At 39.6% G+C, this 26,582-nt stretch overlaps 1 protein-coding gene across 1 annotated transcript in view; it reads right to left on the reverse strand.

The window, feature by feature from the left end:
* Positions 1 to 16,965: 16,965 nt before the first annotated feature.
* Positions 16,966 to 26,582, reverse strand: part of LOC112580193 — a 177,378-nt gene continuing 167,761 nt past the window's right edge. Inside the window, exons 4-7 of the mRNA XM_044931884.2 lie at positions 22,668 to 22,738; positions 21,548 to 21,597; positions 18,982 to 19,041; positions 16,966 to 17,701 (exon numbers count right to left, since the gene is read on the reverse strand). Coding sequence (XP_044787819.1) covers positions 17,624 to 17,701; positions 18,982 to 19,041; positions 21,548 to 21,597; positions 22,668 to 22,738 — 259 coding nt within the window. The 3' untranslated portion in view covers positions 16,966 to 17,623. The remainder of the gene's footprint in view (positions 17,702 to 18,981; positions 19,042 to 21,547; positions 21,598 to 22,667; positions 22,739 to 26,582) is intronic.

Here is a 26,582-nt window from a genome sequence, read left to right on the forward strand (position 1 = left end):
TTATAGGGAAGATAATATATAATAATTAACTACTGAAAAAGAGTATGCTTTAAATAATGGAATACAAGTAAAGCAGGAATAACTTGAGCTGATTATACAGACTCAATTTCTCACATTGAGGTGAGAGGAGTGTTATCGTTTGAAATTCACAGCCCTTAAAAAAAGAACAGACAAAACATGTAATTATTATCTGCCAACGGCACAGTCCAAAATGAGGCAGTGGTGTTTGTCCGTTTCTAATTTATAAAGTTCTACATGCTTCTCAAGTCATCCAACCCATTCATTACTCTTTAATTAAAGGACTCAGGAAATTCTTGTAAACCTGAGAAATGCCTGTGATGTTCTCTTTCTAAAAGGCACTGCTAAGGGCCACAAAAAATAATGCAGTCACAAAAAATTAAGGTCAGAGATCTCTGCAGATATGGCTTTCACTGTGTATCATGTAACAAAACAAATCTCAAGAGATATAAAGGTATTTTATGTATGAAGTGTAATCTCTTCTTTTCAAAACTAAACTTTATGGCATTATGAAAATTAATATGGGTCTGCTTACCACTGGGTAGCAAAAGCGAACAGGTTATTTTGTGGTAATGATCAACATTAGAAGTGAGCAGAAAAGATATTTTACCCAGATATTCTCAATCTCATCAACAAATCAGCTCTAAAATATTCTCCAGTGTTCCTCTTTGGTCAACTCTTCTCTCATGTTTACGGGTCTCTATTAAGTTACTCATCCTTGTTGGCCCTCACGATAGACATTGATAGTCTTTATCTGTGAAATAACCTCTGAGAAATATGTCTTCAGGGCTCCCTGTCACGTTCAACACACACCGTTCTCTTGGTTACCAAGAGAAAGGAGTCGAGGGCTGGTTTGAGTTAAATATCAGGTTACTGATATTTAAATATGAAAGTTAAATATCAGGCAACTGACTGACAATACAACTTTTTAGAGGCTTGGGAGAATTTTGTTGTTGTTGTTCGTGGAACCTCTGCTGTATTTTATCCATTCTTTGAAAGGTCTCAAAGCTGACATGGTTTGTATCTTCCTTCATTACTGGAAACTGAAAAAGAAACTTTTCTAGAGACATAATACAAATACGATGTCATTCTGATGTTCAAATTTTATACTTGATATTTTTTAAAAAATTCTCTGCATAATTTATAAATTGGTTGAGAAAATACATTTTAAATACAGAACTACCATGTAGAGCAACAGCTAATCAAAGCTGACTCTAGATTTACAGTCTCATCAGAATGACTCATCTAAACATATCTCAGAGATTTTGAGGGTAATTTATTTTTGTCCGGTTAGCCAGATGGCCCTCTGGCCCTGCTCAGACCATAAATCCTTAATCTCATAAAGAAGAAAAGCCTACTGCCTGGGGGCTGACTCGTTTGCTGTAAGGGCGACTCTGGATGCTGTGGTTGAGTCAGCTCTCTTCTTGCCCGAGTTGAGGTCACTTTTCTCTCTGCTTGCTCCATACCAACCTCAGGAAGCTCATTACAGCACTGAGGACCTCGTGTGGCCTCGAGGGATCTGAAGGTCACAGAAGTATTGGGTTGGCCCAAAATTTCATTTGGGTTTTTCCATAAGCTGTTATCCAAAAACCCGAATGAACCTTTTGGCCAACCCAAATATAAGGGAACTTTTACTAAGCTAACTCATCCACTATGTGGGAGAGGAAATGAGCCTGGAGTCCTTCAAGTAATGATTAAAACCCTACCACATGTTACAAATGACACGTAATAAAAACAAAAGCATGCACTGCAGATTTTATATACTTTGGTCCCTGGTTAATGGTTGTGTGCATGCTGCTGCTGTGTGCACGCTAAGGTGCTTCGTTTGTGTCCAACTCTGTGTGACCCTATGGACTGTAGCCCGCCAGGCTCCTCTGTCCATGGGATTCTCCAGGCAAGAATACTGGAGTGGGTTGCCATGCCCTCCTCAGGGGATCTTCCTGACCCAGGGATCAAATCTGTCTCTCTTGTGTCTCCTGCGTTGGCAGGTGGCTTCTTTACCACAGCGTCACCTGGTGGGTCACACGGTAAAGAATCTGCCTGCAATGCAGGAGACCTCAGTTTGATCCCTGGGTTGGGAAGATCCCCTGGAGAAAGGACAGGCTACCCACTCTGGTATTCTGGCCTGGAGAACTCCATGGTAAAGTCGATGGGGTCGCAAAGAGTTGTACACAACTAAGTAACTTTCACTTTTACTTTTCAGCACCACCTGGGAAGGGCTACCATATATTATGAGAAATTGAATCTTTAACAAGAAATATTATCATTAGACACTTCCCAGGTGCCTCAGTGGTACCTGGGTAAAGGTAAAGAATCTCAGTGGTAAAGAATCTGCCTGCCAAGCAGGAGGAACAGGTTCGATCCCTGGGTTGGGAAGATCCCCTGGAGAAGGGAACAGCTACCCATTCCAGTATCCTGGCCTGGAGAATTCCATGGATGTATAGTCCACGGAGTCGCAAAGAGTTGGACATGCCTGAGCAACTTTCACTTTCAACATAAAATCAGAGTGGGTTTTTTAAACCATCTGGTTAAAATAATTGTTCCACATATCATAAGCTCTGATTTAAGTTACCTTCATTTTAAGCTCAGCACTGTCTTGATGTTTAGGTCTTGGCAGGGACGAAGACAGCATTGCTGAAAACAATGCAAAATCAATTAGATATAACCATTTTCACAACAGGATTCCCAACCTGAACCAGGTTGGGAAACCAGAAACAGGTTATTAATCATTCTGAAAAGATCCTTCTTCTCTTTTAGGGCAGGTATGGTGATTTGAGGGGAAAACTCTCCTTTTTAGTCTATTAAAACGTGAATACACTGGTTGATTTTTTTAACAGTAAGTCAAATTTGCATTCTGGAGATAAACTCTACTTTTCATCATGCATTATCCTTTTGTTATATTCCTAGAACCAAACTGTTAATATTTCATCAAGAATGTTTTCAGCTATGTTTATAAGAGATAATAGTCTGTAATTTTCTTTTCTTGTAATATCTTTGCTATCAGAGTACCGCTGGCCCTGTGAATCAAGTTGGGAACTCTTCCCTCCTCCACTAATTTATGGAGGAGAATTTATACAATTGGTGTTATTTCCTGCTTCAGTGTTCCAACAGAATTTAACCAGTGAAACTATCTCTATTTGGAGTATGCATATATGTATTTCAAGGTATTTTAGGATCAAATTCAATTGTGTGTGTGTGTTCAGTTTTCTATTTCATTTTGTGCCAACTGTATAAATTCTGGCTTTTATGATGAATGTGTCTATTTAAACTAGGTTTTCAGATTTATTGACATTAAAATGTAATATTCACTTATCTTTTTAATATCTATAGACTCTATAGAAATAGTTCTTCTTTTATCCCTAATACTGATAGTTTATGGTCTTCCTTTTGTGTGCAATCTTTCTCAAATGAGTTTCCATGAGACAATTAATGCCCAAAATATCCACTGAATGTAATAAACTATCTTATCTATTGTGCTACAATGTCAGCAACTATGAACCATTTGGGGAACAATTGGGAAAATAGCCCGTACATTCGTTTTCTGTATTTCTATATTTTCCCATGTGTTTACAATTTCTGGTACTTTCTATTCTTTCCTGAGCTTTTAGCTTTCATTGTCTGTTGTTTTCCCTTACCCAGAAGAAACTGAACACTGCTTGGTGTGCTAATTTAACTGCAACAAATTCTCTCAGTTTTATTTACCTGAAAAATGTCTTTATTTCACCTTGATTTTTTAAGTAGATTGTTGATACATGTAAAATTTAAACTATTACTTTCTCAAAGCACTTGAAAATTTTCACATTGCCTTCTGCCTTGTTTGGGTGAGAAATCAGTTATCACTTGTAGTCTTGTTCCCTTCATCTAATGTGTAACTTTCTTTTGCCTCTTTTAACATTTTCTCTACATCTCTGGTTTTTAGCAATTTGAGTACATTTGCTCTTCTTTGCATTCATCCTATTTGGTATTTGCTAAGGTTGATAGATCTACCCGTTTGTCTTTTTTGCCAAATTTTGGAAATTAAGTCATTATTTCCTCAATTTTTTGTTGCCTTCTCTAAGGCTCAAATGACAGATTATATGTCCTATGAGTCACTTAGGTGCTGTCCATTTCTTTGATGTTACTTCTCTGAGTTCCTTAGAAAAGAGAATTTCCTTGTAAGATCTACAAATTCACTAACCCATTCTTCAGCTATCTTCAGGATGCTGTCAAATCTCTCCAGTTAGCTTCCCATTTCACATAGTTACTTCTAAGTTCTAAAATTATTTGATTCTATTTTATAGTTTGTAATTCTCTGCTTAAGTTTTTCTAGTCCCTCGTTACGGCCATTATTCCCTTTCCATTCTTGAAAACATATTTATGACACATATTTTAAAGTTCTTCTATGTTGGAACTTCCCTGGTAGTTCAGAGGTTAAGAATCCATCTGCCAATGGGTTTGACCCCTGGTCCAGGTAGATCCCACATGCCATGGGGAAGCTAAGACTGTGCACCAAAGAGCACTTGAGCTGCAACTGCTGAGAGCACGAGCCACACCTGCTGAACCCCGTGCACCCTAGAGCCCGCGCTCCGCAACAAGAGAGGACACCGCAGTAAGCCCACACTCCATAACAAGAGAGGACACTGCAGTAAGTCTGCGCATCGCAACTAGAAAGTAGCCCTGCTTGCTGCAACCAGACAAAGCCCAAGTGCAGCCACGAAGACCCACCGCAGTCAAACACAGATAAGTAATACAGAAATAAATAGAAATGTAAAAAAGAAACAAGCATTCTTTAAAAAATTAAAAGTAAATGAAAATTTAAATTTAAAACATAAGGTTCTTGTATGTTGATCACAATATCTGAGTTATCCTCAGTTGAGTCTTTATGCACAATAGGTTCCTCCCACTACCCAAAAGGAGACCATTCCTATGAAACATTTCACAAACTTAAAAGGCACAAAGCAAAAAAGCAATTACCTTAGAATACATCTTACTAATGGGTGCACATAATAAATTAAGATAAAGCACAGATACAGACACAGTTCAAAGCTATAGCAGTTATGTGCTTTGTCATCAGTCTTAACTTTTTTTTTTTTTTTTGGATAAATCTCTTCAGACAAGGGAAATAAAAGCAAAAATTAACAAATGGGACTACATCAAACTAAAAAGTTTTTGCACAGGGAAGGACACTACCAACAAAATGAAAAGGCAGACGACTGAATGGAAGAAAATATTTGCAAATGATACATCCTATAAAGGGTTAATATACAAATACACAAATAATACAACACCAATAAAAAATGGGCAGAGAACATGAAACAGACATTATTCCAAAGATGACATACAGATGGCCAACTGGTACATGGAAAGATGCTCACTCAACCTGACTAGTTGCCAGGGAAACGCAAATCACAGCCACTATGAGAAATCACCTCACACATGTCAGAATGGCTATTATCAAAAAGACAACAGAAAAAATTATTGACAAGAACATGGGGAAAAGGAACCTTCTTGCACTGTTGTTGGGAATGCAAACAGGTGCAACCACCATTGAAAACACTATGGAGATTCCTCAAAAACTTAAAAATGGAACTACCATATGATCTGGCAATTCTACTTCTTAGTATTTTTCCAAAGAAAATGAAAACACTAATCAGAAAACAATATATGCTCTATGTTTACTGCAGCATCATTTATATAATAGCCAAGATACGGAAGCAAAATAAGTGTCCATAAGTATATGAATGGATGGATAAAATGTGGTTTACCCACATACTGGAATACTACTCATCCAATAAAAAGAATGAAATCTTGCCATTTTGACAACATGGATAGACTTAAAAGGTATTATATCAAGTGAAATAAGTCACACAGAAAGATAAACACCATATGATTTCACTTATACGTGAAATCTAAAACACATGAATAAACATAACAACACAGAAACAGATACAGAGAACAAACAGGCGACTGCCAGAGAGGAGGGGCTTCGGAGGAGGAAATAGGTGAGGCAGATCAAAAGGTACAAAATAAATGAGTCTTGGGCATAAAAGGTACAGTGTGGGGAACACAGTCAGTAACTATGTAACACCTTTGTAAGATGACGCATGTGACTGAACTTATCCCAGTGCTCACTCTGAAATGTACAGAAATACTGAGTCACTATGTTCTACTACGGGAACTTAAACGATGTTGTAGGTCAATACACTTCAGTAGCAAACAACCTCATAGAAAAGGAGACCAGATTGGAGGCTACTAAGGACAGAGGGCGGAGGGAGGGGTGGCTGGATGAAGGTGGTCGAAGGGTGCAAACTTCCAGTTGTAAGATAACAAAGTACTAAGGATGTAATGTGCAACATGATAAGTATAATTAACACTGCTGCATGCTACGTACGGAAGTTATTAAGACAGTAAATTCTAAGAGCTCTCAAGAAAAAATATTATATTTCTTTAATTTTATATTTATATAAGATGACAGGTTCACAAAATTTATTTCAGTAATCATTTCATGACCTATGTAGGTCAAATCATAATACTGGACACCTTAAACTTACACTGTGCTATATGTCGAATGAATCTGAATAAAACGGAAAGAAAAAAACCCTAAATCCCATTGTGTGAAGTTCCTGGGGGAAGAATTCGGTGGCGCCACTTTTCCTGCTTAGGGAGGGCTGCCTCTAAAACAGCTCACTGCAAAACCAACAAATCAACGCTGAACGCTATCTTCCTAGTTTCGCTTTTGTTCTTTTTTCTTAAAAATAGAAATCCTTCCCGGATTTCCTCCTGTGAGTGAATACGGGTGTTAACATAGGTCTTTGATAAAAGTCAAGTGGTGTAAAGGGAACTTTCAAAAAGCGAGGGATGCTGTGTTTTTCCTTTTGATTTTGGGTCACATTATCAAAGGAGAAAAGGAAAGATATATCCATCTGACTACAGAGTTCCAAAGAATAGTAAGGAGAAATAAGAAAGCCTTCCTCAGAGATCAATGCAAAGAAATAGAGGAAAACAACAGAATGGGAAAAACTAGAGATCTCTTCAAGAAAATCTGAGATACCAAGGGAACATTTCATGCAAAGATGGGCACAATAAAGGGCAGAAATAGTATGGACCTAACAGAAGCAGAAGATATTAAGAACAGATGGCAAGAATACACAGAAGAACTATACAAAAAACATCTTCATGACCCAGATAACTACAATGCTATAATCACTCACCCAGAGCCTGACATCCTGGAGTGAGAAGTAAGTGGCACTTAGGGAGCATCACTATGAACAAAGCTAGTGGAGGTCATGGAATTCCAGTTGAGCTATTTCAAATCCTAAAAGGTGCTGCTGTGAAAGTGCTGCTCTCAATATGCGAGCAAATTTGGAAAACTCAGCAGTGGCCACAGGACTGGAAAAGGTCAGTTTTCATTCCAATCCCAGAGAAAGGCAGTGCCAAATGATGCTCAGACTACTGCATCGTTGCAGTCATCTCACACACTAGTAAAGTAATGCTCAAAATTCTCCAAGTCAGGCTTCAACAATACATGAACCGTGAACTTCCAGATGTTCAAGCTGGTTTTAGAAAATGCATAGGAACCAGAGATCAAATTGCCAACATTCGTTGCATCATGGAAAAAGCAAAAGACTTCCAGAAAAACATCTACTTCATTCACTATGCTAAAGCCTTTTACTGCATCCATCACAACAGACTGCGGAAAATTCTTAGAGATGTGAATACCAGACCACTTTACCTACTATCTGCTGAGAAATCTGTATGCAGGTCAACAAGCAACAGTTAAAACTGGACATGGAACAACGAACTGGTTCCAAATTGAGAAAGGAGTACATCAAGGCTGTATGTTTTCACCCTACTTATTTAACCCATTTGCAAAGTACATCATGAAAAATGCTGGGCTGGATGAAGCACAAGCTGGAATCAAGACTGCTAGGAGAAATATCAATAACCTCAGATATGCAGATGACACCAACCTTACGGCAGAAAGCAAAGAAGAAATAAAAAGTCTCTTGATGAGGGTGAAAGAGGTGAGTGAAAAAATTGGCTTAAAACTCAACATTCAAAAAACGAAGATCATGGCATCTGATCCCATCACTTAATGGCAAACAGATGGGGAAACAATAGAAACAGTGACAGAGCTTAAGTTTTTGAGCTTCAAAATTACTGCAGACTTCATGCAGCTATGAAATTAAAAGACACTTGCTCCTTGGAGGAAAAGCTATGACCAACCTAGACAGGATATTAAAAAGCAGACACATTACTTTGCCAACAAAGGTCCATCTAGTCAAAGCTATAGTTTTTCTAGTAGTCATGTATGCATGTGAAAGTTGGACCATAAATAAAGCGGAGCACCAAAGAATTAATGCTTTTGAACTGTGGTATTGAAGACTCTTGAGAGTCTCCTGGACTGCAAGGAGATCCAACCAGTCCATCCTAAAGAAAATCAATCCTCAATATTCACTGGAAGGACTGATGCTGAAGCTGAAGCTCCAATATCTTGGCCATACACCCTCCAACTTCTGACTATCTTTGGTCCTTTTCCAGTGCACGCATATATGACTTCCTCATGTTGTCCAGAGTTGTAACTGCAATTTGACAGAGTGTTAGCTTAATGGAGGCTGCTCCATCATTATTGGAATTCATTCATATACTTTTTAATCCCCATGTGGAAAAGTTAAACACATAAGTCTCATTTTTAAGGCTAATAACATTAAGCCTTGCACATAGTAAGAATCTGGACAATATTCTATTGAGTGGACCTAAGACTCTGTTCAGTTCAGCTCAGTCTCTCATTCGTGTACGACTCTGTGACCCCATGGACTGCAGCACACCAGGCCTCGCTGTCCGTCACCAACTCCCAAAGTTTACTCAAACTCATGTCCATTGAGTCGGTGATGCTATCCAACCATCTCAACCTCTGTCATTCCCTTCTCCTCTTGCCTTCAATCTTTCCCAATATCAGGGTCTTTTCAAATGAGTCAGTTCTTCACATCAGGTGGCCAAAGTATTGGAGTTTCAGTTTCAGCATCAGTCCCTCCAATGAATATTCAGGACTGATTTCCTTTAGAATGGACTGGTTAGATCTCCTTCCATTTCAGGAGACTCTCAAGAGTCTTCTCCAACACCACAGTTCAAAAGCATCAATACTTCAGCGCTCAGCTTTCTTTCTAGTCCAACTATCACATCCTTACATGACCACTAGAAAAACCATGCTTTGCCTAGTTGGACATTTGTTTGCAAAGTAATGTGTCTGCTTTTTAATATGCTGTCTAGGTTTGTCATAGCTTTTCTTCCATGGTGCAAGCATCTTTTAATTTCATGGCTGCAGTCACCATCTGTAGTGATTTTGGAGACCCAAAAAATAAAGCCTGCCACTGTTTCCCCATCTATTTGCCATGAAGTGATGGAACTGGATGCCATGATCTTAAGTTTTCTGAACGTTGAGTTTTCAGCCAACTTTTTCACTATCCTCTTTCACTTTCATCAAGAGGCTCTTTAGTCTTCTTCACTTTCTGCCATAAAGGTGGTGTCATTTGCATGTCATTGATATTTCCTCCAGTGATCTTGATTTCAGTTTGTGCTTCATCCAGCCCAGCATTTCTCATGATGTACTCTGCAGAGAAGTTAAATAAGCAGGGTGACCATATACAGTCTTGACATACTCCTTTCCCTATTTGGAACCAGTCTGTTGTTCCATGTCCAGTTTTAACTGTTGCTTCCTGACCTGCATACAGATTTCTCAAGAGGCAGGTCAGGTGGTCTGGTATTCCAATCTCTTTCAGAATTTTCCATAGTTTCTTGTGGTTCACACAGTTAAAGGCTTTGGCATAGTCAATAAAGCAGAAGTAGATATTTTTCTGGAACTTTCTTGCTTTTTCGATGATCCAACAAATGTTGGCAATTTGATCTCTGGTTCCTATGCATTTTCTAAAACCAGCTTGAACATCTGAAGTTCACGGTTCACATACTTTTGAAGCCTGACTTGGAGAATTTTGAGCATTGCTTTACTAGTGTGTGAGATGACTGCAACGGTGCAGTAGTCTGAGCATCGTTTGGCATTGCCTTTCTTTGGGATTGGAATGAAAACTGACCTTTTCCAGTCCTGTGGCCACTGCTGAGTTTTCCAAATTTGCTCGCATATTGAGAGCAGCACTTTCACAGCAACACCTTTTAGGATTTGAAATAGCTCAACTGGAATTCCATGACCTCCACTAGCTTTGTTCATAGTGATGCTCCCTAAGTGCCACTTACTTCTCACTCCAGGATGTCAGGCTCTGGGTGAGTGATTATAGCATCATAGTTATCTGGGTCATGAAGATGTTTTTTGTATAGTTCTTCTGTGTATTCTTGCCACCTCTTCTTAGTATCTTCTGCTTCTTTTAGGTCCATACCATTTCTGCCCTTTATTGTGCTCATCTTTGCATGAAATGTTCCCTTGGTATCTCAAATTTTCTGGAAGAGATCTCGAGACTTTCCCATTCTGTTGTTTTCCTCTATTTCTTTGCATTGGTCACTGAGGAAGTCTTTCTTATCCTCCTTGCTATTCTTTGGAACTCTGCATTCAAATGGGTATATCTTTCCTTTTCTCCTTTGCTTTTCACTTCTCTTCTTTTCTTAGCTATTTGTAAGGCCTCCTCAGACAGCCATTTTGCCTTTTTTGCATTTTTTTCCCCTTGGGGATGGTCCTGAACCCTGCCTCCTGTACAATGTCACGAACCTCTGTCCATAGTTCTTCAGGCACTGTATCAAATCTAATCCCTTAAATCTATTTGTCACTTCCACTATATAATCATAAGGGATTTGATTTAGGTAATATCTGAATGGTGTAGTGGTTTTCCTTACTTTCTTCAATTTAAGTCTGAGTTTGGCAATAAGGAGTTCATGATCTGAGCCACGGTCAGTTCCCAGTCTTGTTTATGCTGATGTATAGAGGTCTCCATCTTCGGCTGCAAAGACTATAATCAATCTGACTTTGGTGTTGACCATCTGGTGATGTCCATGTGTAGAGTCTTCTCTGGCGTTGTTGGCAGAGGGCGTTTGCTATGACAGTGTGTTCTCTTGGCAGAACTCTATTAGCCTTTGCCCTGCTTCACTCTGTACTCCAAGGCCAAATTTTCCTGTTACTCCAAGGTGTTTTTTGACTTCTTACTTTTGCATTCTAGTCTGCTATAATGAAAAGGACATCTTTTCTGGGTACTAATTCTAGAAGGTCTTGTCGGTCTTCATAGAAGCGTTCAACTTCAACTTCTTCAGCATTACTGGTCGGGGCATAGACTTGGATTACTGTGGTACTGAATGGCTTAGAAACGAACAGAGATCATTCTGTTGTTTTTGAGACTCCTTCCATGTAGTGCATTTTGGACTCTTTTGTTCACTATGTCTTTTTATTTTCAATTTTATGATTTATAATATGAGGTTTCTACCTGAAACTCCAGTTATATTCCTCACCCTCGTCTGTCCTGTTTCTCTTGCCTGTATTATTTTTAACAATCTCCACCTGTCATTCTTCCTCTAAACTCTCAGCTCTTCCACTGTGTTTTTTTCACTATGACTAATTTAGGTTTCTGAAATCCACACTGATCATGATTTCTAACTTCATCTCAAATAATAAAATTTTTGATAACTATCAATGCCAGAAGAAAAACCTGACTTTTAAAGTTAGCAAGTCATTTGTTATCTCCCAAATTCTGATTCCAAAATATCTTTTCTTTTTATTCCCCCTGAATTCAAGCCACAGCATTGTACTTCATTTAATAGATCTTGTGTCCTCCCCAGCCACACCTTCCCTCATATTTTCTACTTGCCAAATATGCTAATCTTCTCCAGTTAAAAATAACATTTCCCCTGTAAAGTCTCCGAATTAATCACACTAGGGACTAAATAAGCACTATTGAGCCATTATAATGCTCCTTTATCATATTCGTCTTCTGTCTTGTAGTTCAGCAAAATTATCCTCCCACGTTTGTAAGTATTTTGTAGGAAGAAAGTACAGTTTATTAACTTGTGTCAAATACAGAGCCAAATGTGGGATACTGATCATTCTCTGATGCAACTTCAAAGCAACACCATGCCCACAGCTGGACTCTATCTACAGAACATCTACAGGACTCCATCTGTAGGTAGTATCATCTATAGGACAAAATATAAATTCCCCTTTCCATTCTAGGGTGAGAACTCATCTGGCTTTTCACACTATATACTCAGCAAATGCCTGCAAGATACAATGAAATTGTAGGTTTAACCTATTTAGGTTCTACTTTAATAAAGCTGAAAGGACATGATAACCTTTCTCCATGTCCCTCATCTGTCATATCCTCGGTCCTACATACCTAATAGATATCCTATGAATTATCACTGTGCTCTTTCCCATATCCTAGTTATCAAATTCATGGTTTGAAATATGAAAGATCAAACAGCCAAGTGTCACTGCTGGGTTGTCTCACTTTCTTGCCAAACATCAGCCTGGTTAGAGGAGGGGCTATGTTTCCTGTCTGGATCTTGTCCTACCTATACACATAATTTCTCATATTTTCTCAGCTGAAAATCACTTCACATTAGAATAAATTTTGTTTAACTCAAAATTTGGCCTTGCTGTGTGGCATGTGGGATCTTAGTTCCTTGACCATGGAGTCTCAATCACTGGACCACCAGGGAAGGCCCAGAAGGAATTTTAAAAGAAGAAAAGGTGTGACTGTGGAAGAAACTTATGCTATGCTGAAAAAAAAAAAGACATCACCAATCCCTTTCATCCTTCTGCCTCAACAATAGAAAGTGGAAAAATATAAAGCATCAGAATGCATTTTCTCCCTAGCAGCAAGCAGCAGACAGGGACATAGTTCTTTCACATGGGATAAAGACCAATGGCCCATTTTCCTGATAAGAGGGAAAGATGAAGTTGGTGGCCTTCTCCCCTATTCTTTCATCTCTGAAGGCAGATCTAACAGCTGCAGTAGCAGCACCTACTTCAAAAATGTAATAGCAAACAAATCACACAAAAGTCAGCTTCTACATGACTGAACCATGATTGCTTTTCTCTGAACCTTTTGTTTAATAAGACAAGTAAAGCTCTACTTAGGGGGGCTTCCCCAGTGGCTCAGCAGTCAAGAACTGACTTTCAATGGAGGAGATGAGGGTTTGATCCCCGGGTCGGGCAGATTCCCTGGAGAAGGAAATGACAACCCACTCCACTATTCTTGCCTAGGAAATCCCATGGTCAAAGGAGCCTGGCAGGCTGCAGTCCATGGGGTTACAAAAGAGTCAGACATGACTTAGTGACTATAAACAACAACAACAAAACTTCCATTTGCTAAATGAATCACATTCATGCTTCCTGTCACTTAGAGCAATATCCATTTTTATGGCCATCATCAAAAAGACAAGAGATACAGATGCTGGTGTGGATGTGGAGAAAAGAAAACACTTGTGCACTAGGAGTGTGACTATAAACTGGTCCAGCCAATATCGAAAACTGTGTAAAGGATGCTCAAAAAATTAAGAATAGAACTACCATTCCGTTTCTGGGAATACAATTGAGCCTTGATCAATGTGGGGTTAGGGGTGCCAACCTGCATGCAGTTGCTTATCTGCATTTGTTTTAACTCCCCCTAAACTGAGTGGCCAATAGACTACTATTGACTAGAGGCCTTTACCGATAAACAGTCTACTGACACATACTTTTCTTGTTATATGTGTTACTTACTACAGTTTTACATTCAAGTAAGCTAGAGAAAATATTATTAAGAAAATCAGAAAAAAAAGACATTTACAGTCATGCACTATTATTTACCACTATGAGTTTATATCATGTTTATAAAATAAATTATTTGTCAGTACCTACATCAGTATTTTCTTATGATACAAAACACTGTAGTATATGTATTATTAATACTAACACTAGACATCATACATGAAAAAACTAATGTGAAAAAGAAATTCATATTTGTAAATTCTCTGTTGTTCCTGTGGTTGGGATCTGTGCTTTCACTGCCAAGGGTGTGGGGTCAGTCTCTGGTGAGGAACCAGGATCCCACAAAACACGCAGTGTGACCAGATTTTTTTTAAAAAAGAAAGAAACTCATTTCACAATATATGTATTGTAAATCTAACCATCATGCTGTACCCCTTTTACAGTGATGAATGTCAATTATTTTTCAATGAAACTATGAAAACACCTCACAGAACTGTGCACTAAAAAGTTGAACTTAATGTAATTTTTTAAAAAAATCCCAATTTCCAAATGAAACGTGACCTAGTAGTCCATAAGCTATCATATGTCTCAAACGCTGTGGTCAGCTCTTTAGTTTTTTGATAACTTTTCAGTTATTCCTTATGTTAATGCAACACACCTCTGTTTTTTGGTTGGGTAAACTGAGACTTGGGGTTTCCCTTGTAGCTCAGTCAGAACAGAATCTGCCTGCAAAGCAGGAGACCTGGGTTCAATTCCTGGGTCGAGAGGATCCCTTGGAGGAGGGCATGGCAACCCATTCCAGTGTTCTTGCCTGGAGAATCCCATGACAGAGGAGCCTGGCGAGCTCCAGTCCAAGGGGTTGCAAGAATTGGACATGACATAGCAACTAAACCACCAAACTGAGACTTAGGAAACACAGAGTGAGTGGTTGAGAGTATGGATTAGGATATCAAACACATCCAGGCTCAATCCCTGCCCCTGGTCACTCCATGTTTAAATGATACTAAGCCTGCTGCCTCTTTAAATTTAGCTTCCAAATCTGGAAAGCAAGACTAGAAGAAGTCCCTGTTTATAAAGTGGTTTAGGGATTAAGTGAGGTAAGATATGCAAATTGCTAAAGAAGGATCCAACAGACACTAAGTGCTGAGGAAATATGGTCCATTGTCATTATTTTCGCTATTATTATTTTATATATTTCATTACTAATACATGCCACAGAGATATGGAAGTAACAGAGTTAATAATCAAAAAATGACAATATCAATCAATAAATTATGAAAGATACAAGACTCAAACCCGGGCTTCCCTGGTGGTTCAGATATCTTAGCAAGTGGACCACCAGGGTCGTGCAAAGAATATTTAGATAGCTAGAATTTCTCCAACAAGTCACAGGAAGCCACTTTATGCTCTGTTGTGACATTTTATATTTTTGTAATCACAATTTTTTTGTGAGCTCAGAAAGAGAATAACACCTTAACTATATAAGTATGTATTTCTTTCTCTTCAAAGAATTTTCTCTAAAAATTGGAGCAAGCCTTAAACAGACTAGGGATTCCTCTTTGTATGCCTAGCTGCACTAACAGTGCACCTGTACGCACAGCACGCAGACCATGAGTGAACACCCAGCACACCGCAGTCAGGCGCTGGGCAGATGGTGGGAACTGCACAGATGCTCAGGTGCTGACCGCAGTGCGTTCAGGGAGAGCACGATCCACCAGGTTCCTGCGTCCATGATGGCGGCAGGCGGCAGACAGGATGATGCCGACGACATGGCTTACTTCTCGTTTACCAGGGAGAATGTGAGACAAATGGAGCTCCCGACAAGTTGGCTATTAAGCGTTTGAGGAGCATGTATTATGATATCCCATTCCACTCAGTGTGGAAATAACAGCCTGGAATTAACTAGAATTTTAAATAACATCAGAAATCTTGTCAGTAGTACCGCAGCCAATGTACGTTAACAAGTGTTTTCAGTGGGCAGGCTTCCTGTGTGGTGCTTGTTAACCCAAGTGGAGCCTGAGAAGAGGCACCAGTTCTCAGGTAGAACATTCTGGAGTCCTCTGAGTTAGAATATCGGGCCTCTCTCTCCCCTTGGATGTCTGAAAAGATGATTCATGGAGGAATAAATTAATCAGTAAGTAGTGATGCTTCTCTGACCAGTTAAAGTTGCCATCTGCTTAGCTTGGAGAAGTCCCCCTAAGAAGTCATCTTACAACTGATTTAAGCCATCATGGGAGTTTTACACCAAACAGAAGCTGCGGGTTTATTTTCTGCCAATTTCAGGAGGATTCTCAGTGTGAAAAGCAAGTGTCCTGAAGGTGGGCTTGATGATGTGGCACCTTTTAGAAACTCTGATTTCTAAAAGATCTCTGAGATCTAGTCCTGAAAGAAAAGGCTTAACTTTTGAACTATCCATTGAAAAGAAATGAAATAAAAATCTAAATAGCAGGTCATAAGACAGACCTAACTTGTGTAAAGAAGAAGTACTGCATGACAGAAGCTTGTAAGAAGAGTTAGAAACATAAGACTGGGACCCGACTGTGAATTTCAGTCAAGGGTTGGCTCTTACCTTCAGCACAATGTCAGGGCTGACTTCCAGAAGCTGTGTGTGAGTGTCACTCACTCGGTCATGTACACATCTTTGTGACTCCATCGACTGTAGCCCACCAGGCTCCTCTCTTCATGAAATTCTCCAGGCAAGAATACTGGAGTGGGTTGCCATTTCCTCCTCCAGGGGATCTTCCTGACCCAGGGATCAAACCATGGTCTCCTGCGCTATGGGCAGATTCTTTACCATCTGAGCCATTAACTGCCACCTAAGCCATATGACCAGGGACAAGTCCCTCAGCTGCCAGGGACTTTATGGACAACAGAGACATCTGCCTGCTCCCTGAGATCATGGGAAAGCTGAGACCCCTTAGCAGAGGCCTGGCCCAGAGCACTGCCTCAAAAATGCTAATTTTCAGTATGCGTGCATGTTAAGTCGCTTAGACTGTAGCCCACCAGGCTCCTCTGTCCATGGGATCCTTCAGGCAAGAATACTGGACTGGGTTGCCATGCCCTCCTCCAGGGGATCTTCCCAACCCTGGGGTCTAACCTTCATCTCTTCTGTCTCCTGCATTGGCAGGCGAGTTCTTTACCACTAGCACCACCTGAGAAACCCAGCTCTTAGCATGAGAGTTCAATAAAAGCCAATGGAAAACTATTAATTTATTCATACAAATCCTCTAGTAAGTATATACTGCAAAAAAAAAAATGATGAGGAAATAAGGAATAACCCTCTATAAAAACTGCCTATCTGTATAAATAAATAAATATAAATTAAGTTTACTATGTGCATGAATTGTGTTCCCTTCTCCAGAGTGTCTCACATGACAGGTAATGGACTGGCCTTTATTTTTGTCCAAAGATGACAGTTTTAGTAAGCTTATGCCATCCTTCTATGAACGTAAACAAATACTGCAAAAACAACTTCACAAGGGAAGTGCTGTTCTTTTTCTTACTTCACAACTACCATGTCACAGAAAGGAACTTAATTCTGAAAAAAAACTGGAAAAGAACTTAATTGTAACTATAACTATCATTTAGTGTTTATTGAGCAAATAGTCTATTACTTAATAATCAAGAGTCCCCTGAGTACTCATTGTAAATGTGCTCTGTACATGAAGGGAACCAGAGGAATTCATGAGCTAAATGTTTTCCCGAAGTCATATGATTTCTTGTTTGGAAAAGTCAGAATTCAGTTGGTTTCCTGGTGCCACTCAGAAGACAGTTTTGCTGAAACAAACACAGTGGTGGGCATTCATCCCTATTCCTCACGCTCTTCCTTCAAATCCAGGGAGCTAGACACCCCTCCCAGTTAGTGACAAGACAACACCCTCACCTTTTCAGGGCTGTATGTTAGGAGATCCAAACTCATCCTGCGGCTTGTGCCAGGCTGGGTCACTCGGCCAAACTGAGGGAAGCGCAAGGAAGCCCATCTACGACAGAGTCCAAGCAATCTGAAGTGGGAAGTTTTATCTGTAGGAAAAGATATATTTTGGTCTCTGTCTCATCTGACTCCTGTTTCTATCCTTCAACTATTTCCAAACTCAGATGTGAAGAGGTGCAATTTAACATTTCAGAATTCTACCAGGTGTCAGGAGGTAGCTGGGTGAGAGACCCCTTAGTTTAAATGAGATTCTGGAACATCTAACTGTCTTCTCCAAAGTCAAAGCCGTCTGCTCTCAGAACTACACAGCCTTGATCCAGTGGTTAAGAGTCCGCCTTGCAGTTCAGGGGATACCAGTTAGAACCCTAGTCCAGGAGGAGCCCACTGCTCAGTGCCATGGAGCAGCTGAGTGCATGCACCACGGCTACTGAGCCCACATGCAGCAACTACTGAAGCCAGGACACCCCAGAGCCCGCGCTCCACCACAGGAGGGGCCACCGCAATGAGAAGCCCATGCGCCACCAACCGGAGAGTAGCCCCCGCTCACCACAAGAGACAGCCTGCGTGCAGCAAGGAAGACCCAGCACAGCCAAAAGATAAGTGAAAGTGAAAGAAATTGAAGTTGCTCAGTCGTGTCCGACTCTTTGTGATCCCATGGACTGTAGCCTACTAGGCTCCTCTGTCTATGGGATTTTCCAGGCCAGAATACTGGAGTGGGTGGCTATGCCCTTTTCCAGGGGATCTTCCTGACCCAGGGGTCAAACCTGTGTCTCCTATAGCTCCTGCACTGCAGGCAGATTCTTTACCACTGAGCTACTGGGGAAGCCCCTAATTAATTGTTCTAAATATTATTATTTGGAAATATTACTATTTGTATATGGTGAAGCCATCAGATCAGGGGGTGACTGCCTTAGAAAAGTACTTTGTTGTTCACAGTTCCTGAGGGGTGGGGGCGTGCCAGACCACAGGAGAGCAAATGGGAGGGTAGGGGGGAAGGGGAGGGACCCCCAGAGGAAAGAGAGGTAAGGGGAAGATGTGGGTAAGAACCTCTATGTAGGTTTCTGTGGGAAGGAAAGGGCAGGCAGAGGAACCAGGTTTGGGACTGGCTAATTGACTCATCAGTGGGTTCCAAACACACAGGCTGCCCCTAGGTGTCTGGTACTCAGCCCTGGGGTCCTTAGGGCAGGTGGCTGGTGGTCTGCAGTGTAAGAACTCCCTAAGAACTCAACAGAGGTGGGGGCTGGGGAGGATCTGGGTGGGTTGTTCACACACGAGAGGCACCTTCCATCTCTAGCAACTGGTTGACCCTGTGGGGTGACATCTCTCCAGGGTCAACAAAGCCCCAGATGTCCAAGAATCAGAAACATACAGTCAGCACACTCTGTTCTTCAGTTATTCTTGCCTCATCCAGTTTAAGCAAAAATATAGCCTAGTGAATGGAGCAAAGACAGGAAGATATTTTAAGTCTCAATTCAAAACCTCAAAGGACAATAAATCATAGCTTCACTTAAAATTTACAAACATCATCTTTATAAATATTGGCTTCTGCATGTTACATTATTTCTACTCTTTCTTTTCCTAGCAGCAAATAAGAATAAGCTGTGTTTATGCTATCAACACAATGACTACCTCGTAACTATCATGGCCACAGGTCACATTCTTGGGGTTTTTTTCTCCTAATAATTCTTATAAAAAGTGAAAGTCACTCAGTCATGTCTGACTCTTTGCAACCTCATGGACCATATAGTCCATGGAATTCTCCAGGCCAGAATACTGGAGTGTGTAGCCTGTCCCTTCTCCAGGGGATCTTCTCAACCTAGGAATCAAACCCAGGTCTTCCTCATTGCAGGTGGATTCTTTACCAGCTGAGCCAGAAGGGAAGCCCAAGAATACTGGAGTGGCTGCTTCTGCTGCTGCTGCTGCTGCTACTGCTAAGTCTCTTCAGTCATGTCCAACTCTGTGCGACCCCATAGACGGCAGCCCATCAAGCTCTGCTGTCCCTGGGATTCTCCAGGCAAGAACACTGGAGTGGGTTGCCATTTTCTTCTCCAATGCATGAAAGTAAAAAATGAAAGTGAAGTCACTCAGTCGTGCCCGACTCTTAGTGACCTCATGGACTGCAGCCTACCAGGCTCCTCCGTCCATGGGATTTTCCAGGCAAGAGTACTGGAGTGGGGTGCGATTACCTTCTCCAACTGGAGTAGCTAATTAATCTCAAATGAGAGAGAGGAGGTACTGCACGCTCAGGTAGTGTGACTTGCTGGGTGTTGGAATATGGGCCCAGGAGGACTCCATGTCTTCATGGAGCTTACAATCTAGTATAGGGAGCAGGTGGTTTGGTTTCTGTGGCCACAGACCAGCAAACACATCAGATAGATGACTTGTGCACACACCGATAAATCAGGATATAACCTCAAAAGCTGAGACATCAATTAGATGCTTTGCCCATTGGACTCCAGAACAATGGACACTTAAACCATGGTATTCTTACTATGAAGTTCAGTCATGGACTGTTGCCTGCCAGGCTCCTCTGTCCATGGAATTCTCCAGGCATGAATCCTAGAGTGGGTAGCTACTCCCTTTTCCAGAGGATCTTTCCGATCCAGGGATCAAACCAGGGTCTCCTACATTTCAGGCAGATTCTTTACCATGTGAGCCACCAGGGAAGCCTCATAATTATACAAACCACTCCCTAATAACTAAATATCAAGACGGTTAAGAGGGTCTTTAATCTTCCACCCAGAAAAGCATTTGAGAACACAAAGGTTGCAATAGCGTGAGACATTTGTTAACTTATTAGAGATCCTCAGGCTGTTAGTTCTACCAGTGCAGAATAACATGAGCTTTAACGATGAAGGAAAAGAAAACAAAGCTGACTTATTTTGATGTCATTGCTAGTTTTTCTGTGATAAATATGTATCAAAAAATCCCCACCAAAACTACAAAACCTAAAGCCATTAATTTTGCCTTATGAATGTACAAAATGCCAGCAGAACTTCATTTTACCTATTAGATTTGTTTCTTCAATAGATGCAAAGATAATTTCATACACTGATTCATTCTGCCACTGATCTTCACTCTGATTTAGAAATACGGTCTCTATAATAAGTCCAATCTGAATAAATGAACAAAGTTCACCCTTCAAAACTCTGAGATTCATTTATTATCGCATGAATAGTGAATCTATTCATTTTCCCATAAAAGAGACAAAAACAAGGCTAAAATTCAAATGCACACAATAATTAAATCCTCACCATAACACAAATAATCTACTTAAAGCTTCATGTTGCCCACATATGATATTGATCCAGATGTTTTTAAGAAAATGTCAAGTGACAGGAGGTTCAAATCAAACTCAGAAGTTAAAATGTGTCAGTCACCCACCGTGTTTTAAGTGTTTGCTGACTGATCAAATGTTTAACGAGAAATGGGTTATTCAGAACTTGGTACCTCATTAAATAACCATTTGTGTGGATAATTTACTGAGAAAAATTATCAAAAAGATCATCAAAGATTATCAGTTATTAAAGATTATTAATTATGAAAGTTTCTTTTTGCCATTTAATGTATCTAACTCATTTAGGAAGATACCCTAGGAGAATTTTTCAGGCTTCAGCAGATTAAGAATAACTTCTCTTCTTTCTCTTTATATTTTATGCTGTAACTGATCATAGAGTAACTTTAGCACATTTGAAATGTCAACTTTAGAAACCTGAATTCCTCAAAGTGTGGGCACTCACTTGGAACTCCAGAGTTGGTATAAGGATTATTTTAAGCTGAAGACATTTGAAATTCAACATATGGAGAGTGAAGCCTTTTCAGAGTTCTCTTATCTGACTAAAAACAGAAACTTTTTAGAAATGAGGACTGCCTTCCTTAAATTCCCTCTTCAGGGCAGCTTCTACTCGAAGGGGAGAAACCAAGAGTAAACCTACCATAAATCCCCTAAGGAGAATTTTATGACCCTGCAGAAAACAGGAAGGTCCTGAAGAAGACAAAAAAGAAAAACAGAAAAAACTGTAGTTTTTTCTATTATATAATAATATTAGAGTATATAATATATACTATGTAACAGTCAAATATTACCATCAACTTATTTCCCATTTTTTCTCCTAAAAACCCATTTATCTTTACTAAACAACCCTATCTGTCCTTTCATGGAAGCCATTTCTCCCCCTTCCCTTCCCCTACAAAGTTTGCCCTTTAACCATTTAACCAGCAAGCTATTTCTCTTGTTGGCTCATGTGTGCATACAAACTTTTTATCAGTTCATCAGGTGTCAGTTTAACTCACAGGTTTCAATAACTGAACCTAAGAGGAAAGAGGAAAACATTTATCTTCCCCCTAAAAATGTGTATTGGGGTAAAGCATGGAATTGCTGATATGCTGATCTGGAGATGAGAAAGGGACACAGAATTGGAAGGACATCAGAGGGGTACTATCACAACAGATCCCACCTCATCAATAAAATTTGGAGGGAAGCTGAATTCTCAGAAACAAGTTTGAAATGAGCCCAGGATGCTGTTCTCACATTAGTACAGCTGTTCACCCCTCATGTTAAATTTCCTTTTATTTTTCCTTAGTAGATGATAGTGATGCAAAAGTTTGACACTAAAACGTTCAAAATTTGAACTACGAGAGTGTTTTCCCCTTAGGTACTTATTCTCCAGATGTGTATTCTGAAGAACGAACGCCCCTATGTTCAATTTTAAAATAAAAGTAATTTCACCCTTTTCCTTTCCCCTTCCCACACAGAGATTTTCTGGTATTTAAAGTGCAGCTAACAACTTTTCACTCTCTTGGAATTTTCAGTGGCATCTGCATGAAAATTAAGAAATACTTTGGGAAAGTAATTTAATTTTGCAAATGCAAAGCTAATCTCCGCTCATCATCAAGGCAATAAAACATAAAAGATTTCTATATGAGGAATCTCAATTTAAAAAACTTTACAGAAGTGAATTACAATGAAGTAAACAATCTTAGAAGCAGTACCATGGCAGAGGAGCACCCCAGTTATACAGCTACCCAGGCAGGAATTTAGAGCCTCAGACGCACCTGTCCGGCTAACCAGATTGTTGGCAGTGATGACTGCAACTTTTTTTTTCGCCTTCCAAGATTTCTGGCTCCTGGAAGAAGACAAAAAGCTTCAAGTTGAGAAAAATCAAACCGGAAAAAGGGAGAACATTTAGCTTTTGAAGAAATACGTGTGGCACTTGCTTACTTTCATCCTTTGGAAGGTGGTTATGTTCCCACCCTTTTAAAAAGAACTCTGTACCATCTGGATTTTACAAACAGCAGCTCTTCCGCCTCCACTTTATTCAATCCTGCTCTCCCAGGATATAGCACACAAGCTGATGTTAGCGTTAAGACAGAGTCAAAGCAGCCTTTCTGTGTCATTTGGCAACTTTTCCTTTGTAAAATTAATTTCACAAACGACTATAAGTACTTGGGACTACAAGTATTTGGGAAAGCTTTTTTTTCTATTTGGACTATAAGTACCTGGGAAGGTTTTTTTCCCCTCTTTTCTATACTACTATTAATCCTAGCATTAAAAACAGGTTAAGATTAAACAGTCAAACAAGAAAAGTGATTAGCATTTGTGGAGCTTATCAGCCCCACGTGTAGACTTCATCTATTGGAATCACTTCAGTGATAAGCTCACTATTGCAACAGCTTATTAACTATTTTTATTCAATAACCAAATGACGCAAGAGATTTTTTTCCAAGAGTGGCTTTGCAGCCTAGAAATGGAAAGCATCTTCTTATACCACTAGGGCTATTTTTTAATTCACTATCAATTAAAATAGTACTTGGAAAAGACTCTCGTCTCCTCTTTAGAGGGTCTGTGATGATTCAGAGCCATACTCAACATTCTTAACCTTCCAATCGTACTTTTTTAACCCTGCTCTGAGACCTTAGGACTTCTTTCACTCTCCTTCTTCTCTTCAACACTGTTGTTGTCGTTCAGTAGCTCAGTCATGAACGACTCTTTGTGACCCTGTGGATTGCAGCACGCCAGGCCTCCCTGTCCATCACCAACTCCCGGAGCTTGCTCAAACTCATGTCCATTGAGTCAGTGATGCCATCCAACCATCTCATCCTTTGTTGTCCCCTTCTTCTGCCTTCAATCTTTCCCAGCATCAGGGTCTTTTCCAAGGAGCTCGTTCTTCGCATCAGGTGGCCAAAGTATTGGAGCTTCAGCATCAGTCCTTCCAATTAATATTCAGGACTGATTTCCTTTAGGATGGACTGGTTTGATCTCCTTGCAGTCCATGGGACTCTCAAGAGTCTTCTTCAACACCACAGTTCAATTCTTCGGTGCTCTAACTCTCACATCTGTACATAGCTACTAGAAAAACCATAGCTTTGACTAGACAGACTTTTGTTGACAAACTGAAGTTTCTGCTTTTTAATATGCTTTTGAATATGAATATGATTCATATGAATACAATTTTGAAATGGATTTCAGGATTAATGCTGTACAGAATGTTAACTGTTTCTGAAGGTAGGCTAATTCTATTACATCTTTTACAAACAATATTGCCTGATATACACTCATATACTAAACCAATGATGACGCTGTCATATTTTCCCCATCACCCAACCCTTTTTATGACCACACATTAGCCTTTTCCCTCTCCCATGTTATGCAATGAGACATCATTTTAAGTGTCATGTACATAAAAGTCATGTTATAGCTTTGAAATAGAGCAAAAATTAAAAGGATACAGAAAAAAACCTATAATTTTGAGATATTAATACACTCCTTTCAGAAACTTTTGAGATATGCAGATAAAAATATGCAACAATAACATTTCAATAATATGATTTTAAAAGTGGGATTTTGTACTACAATAGAAAATGCACTTGAACTCTGCTCAGTATTTTGTGGCAGCCTGGATGGGAGGGGAGTTTGGGGGAGAATGGATACATATACAGGTATGGCTGAGTTCCTTCACTGTTCACCTGAAACTATTAGGTTAGTGAAAAAGTAATTGTGGTTTCAGACCATGACGTTTAAATCATTATAACTAGGCTCAAACACATCTTTATGAATCAAAATAGGAACCATTCACCATTAAAATCAACACATTTTTGCCCATGAGAAAAAATGTGGGAATTTATTTCTGTAGCATAAAAATCCATGCTTCAGATTCAATGAACTCTTAGAAAGCATTTTCTGCCTCCTGCTGGCTGTGGAAGCATTTTCGCCTGCAAAATGTTGTCCAGATGCGTGAAGGAGGGGTAATCGGCTGGTGAGAAGTCAGGTGAGGATGCAGACAGGCCCTTTCTGTTGACCAAGGCCGGCTGCAGGTGCTGCAGTTTTCTGTTCTCATTGATTTGCTGAGCACACTTTTCAGATGCAATGGTTTCGTTGGAATTCAGAAAGCTGTAATGGATCAGATGGGCAGCAGATCATCAAACAGTGACCATGATCTTTTTTGGTATAAGTTTGGCTTTGGGAAGTGCTTTGGAGCTTCTTCTCAGTCCAACCACTGAGCTGGTTGCCGCCAGTTGTCATATAAAGTCCACTTATCTTCACACATCACGATCTGATCGAGAAATAGTTCTTCATTGTTGCACAGAATAAGTAAAGACAACACTTCAAAGCAATGATTTTTTTTTTCCATTCTCGCCAGCTCATATGGCACCCACTTATCAAGCTTTCTCACCTTTCCAATTTGGCTGAAATGCCACATGACCATAGAATGGCCGACATTGAGTTCTTCAACAACTTCTCATGTGGTTAGTTGTAAGATGATCAGCCTTGATAATGGCTTTCAGTTGGTCGTTGTCAACTTCTGATGGCTGACCACTATACTCTCCATCTTCAAGGCTCATGTCCCTTGCGAAACTTCTTGACCCATCACTGCACCATATGTTCATTAGCAGTTCCTGGGCCAAATGTGTTGTTGATGTTGCGAGTTATCTCTGCTGCTTTATGACTCATTTTGAACTCAAATTAAAAAAACACTCAAATCTGCTAACATCATTTCTGTCTAAAATAAATGTAAAATAAATAGCAAGAAGTCAATAGCAAAAGTACAAAGTGAGAAATGTGCATTAAAATGATGTATAACACAACCACATTTAAGAATGTATTCTAATATCAACTGGCAAAGTTCAACAATGCAAAACTGCAATTACTTTTGCACCATCCTATTACAACATTGTTAATCAGCTATTTCCCAATACAAAAGTTAAAAAAAGAGAGAAAATGCACTTGCATCAAACATACATTAAAAACATGACTATGTAGAGATCATAAAAGAATTCTCAACTATTTTAAAGAACTGAATTATAAAAACTGTATTATTGGATCAGACCACGATAAAATTTGAAATCAATGAGAATACATAGCTTAAAAAACCCATGTGTTTCAGAAAATAAAAGAGCACTTCTTTTTCAACTGACAGTAAATTTGAAAATACAGGTTAAATGGATTAAAAAAATGAACATTCAAAATTGACCCAAGAAGTGGAAAATTTAACGAGGATCATGAAAAATCAAAACAGTGATAAGCATTCTTTCACAAAAGTCACCTTACTGAACTAAGGAGTCCTATGGAAGAGTTTTATCAAACTTTCCCCAAATCCACATAAGAACAGGATATCTCTCCCAATCATTTTTTAGTGGTAGTGACTCCTGCAGAGTCAGCAATTTACTTACAGCCTAGAGTGAGAAGAGATGGAGATAAGATTCTATTTCAATAGAAAGAGAACACTCAGTTTATATATTTTTAGGAGTGACACACACCAATTTGAATATAGTTATCCAGGATGGCCAATCAACATGTAAGTCTTTTCAAAAGGAAATATTCTATTTCTTTGGAGACAACATCATCCCACTGAGGTCTGGGTCTTTTCCTACTAGGGAATCAAGACATTGTAACAGAATAGTTCATCCTGAACACCACCACCAAAAGTAAATGAGGAAATGTAATGAAAAAAATAACAATAGAATTTATTT

Source organism: Bubalus bubalis, chromosome 18, assembly GCF_019923935.1.
Source record: "Bubalus bubalis isolate 160015118507 breed Murrah chromosome 18, NDDB_SH_1, whole genome shotgun sequence".
NCBI classification, from domain to species: Eukaryota; Metazoa; Chordata; class Mammalia; order Artiodactyla; family Bovidae; genus Bubalus; species Bubalus bubalis.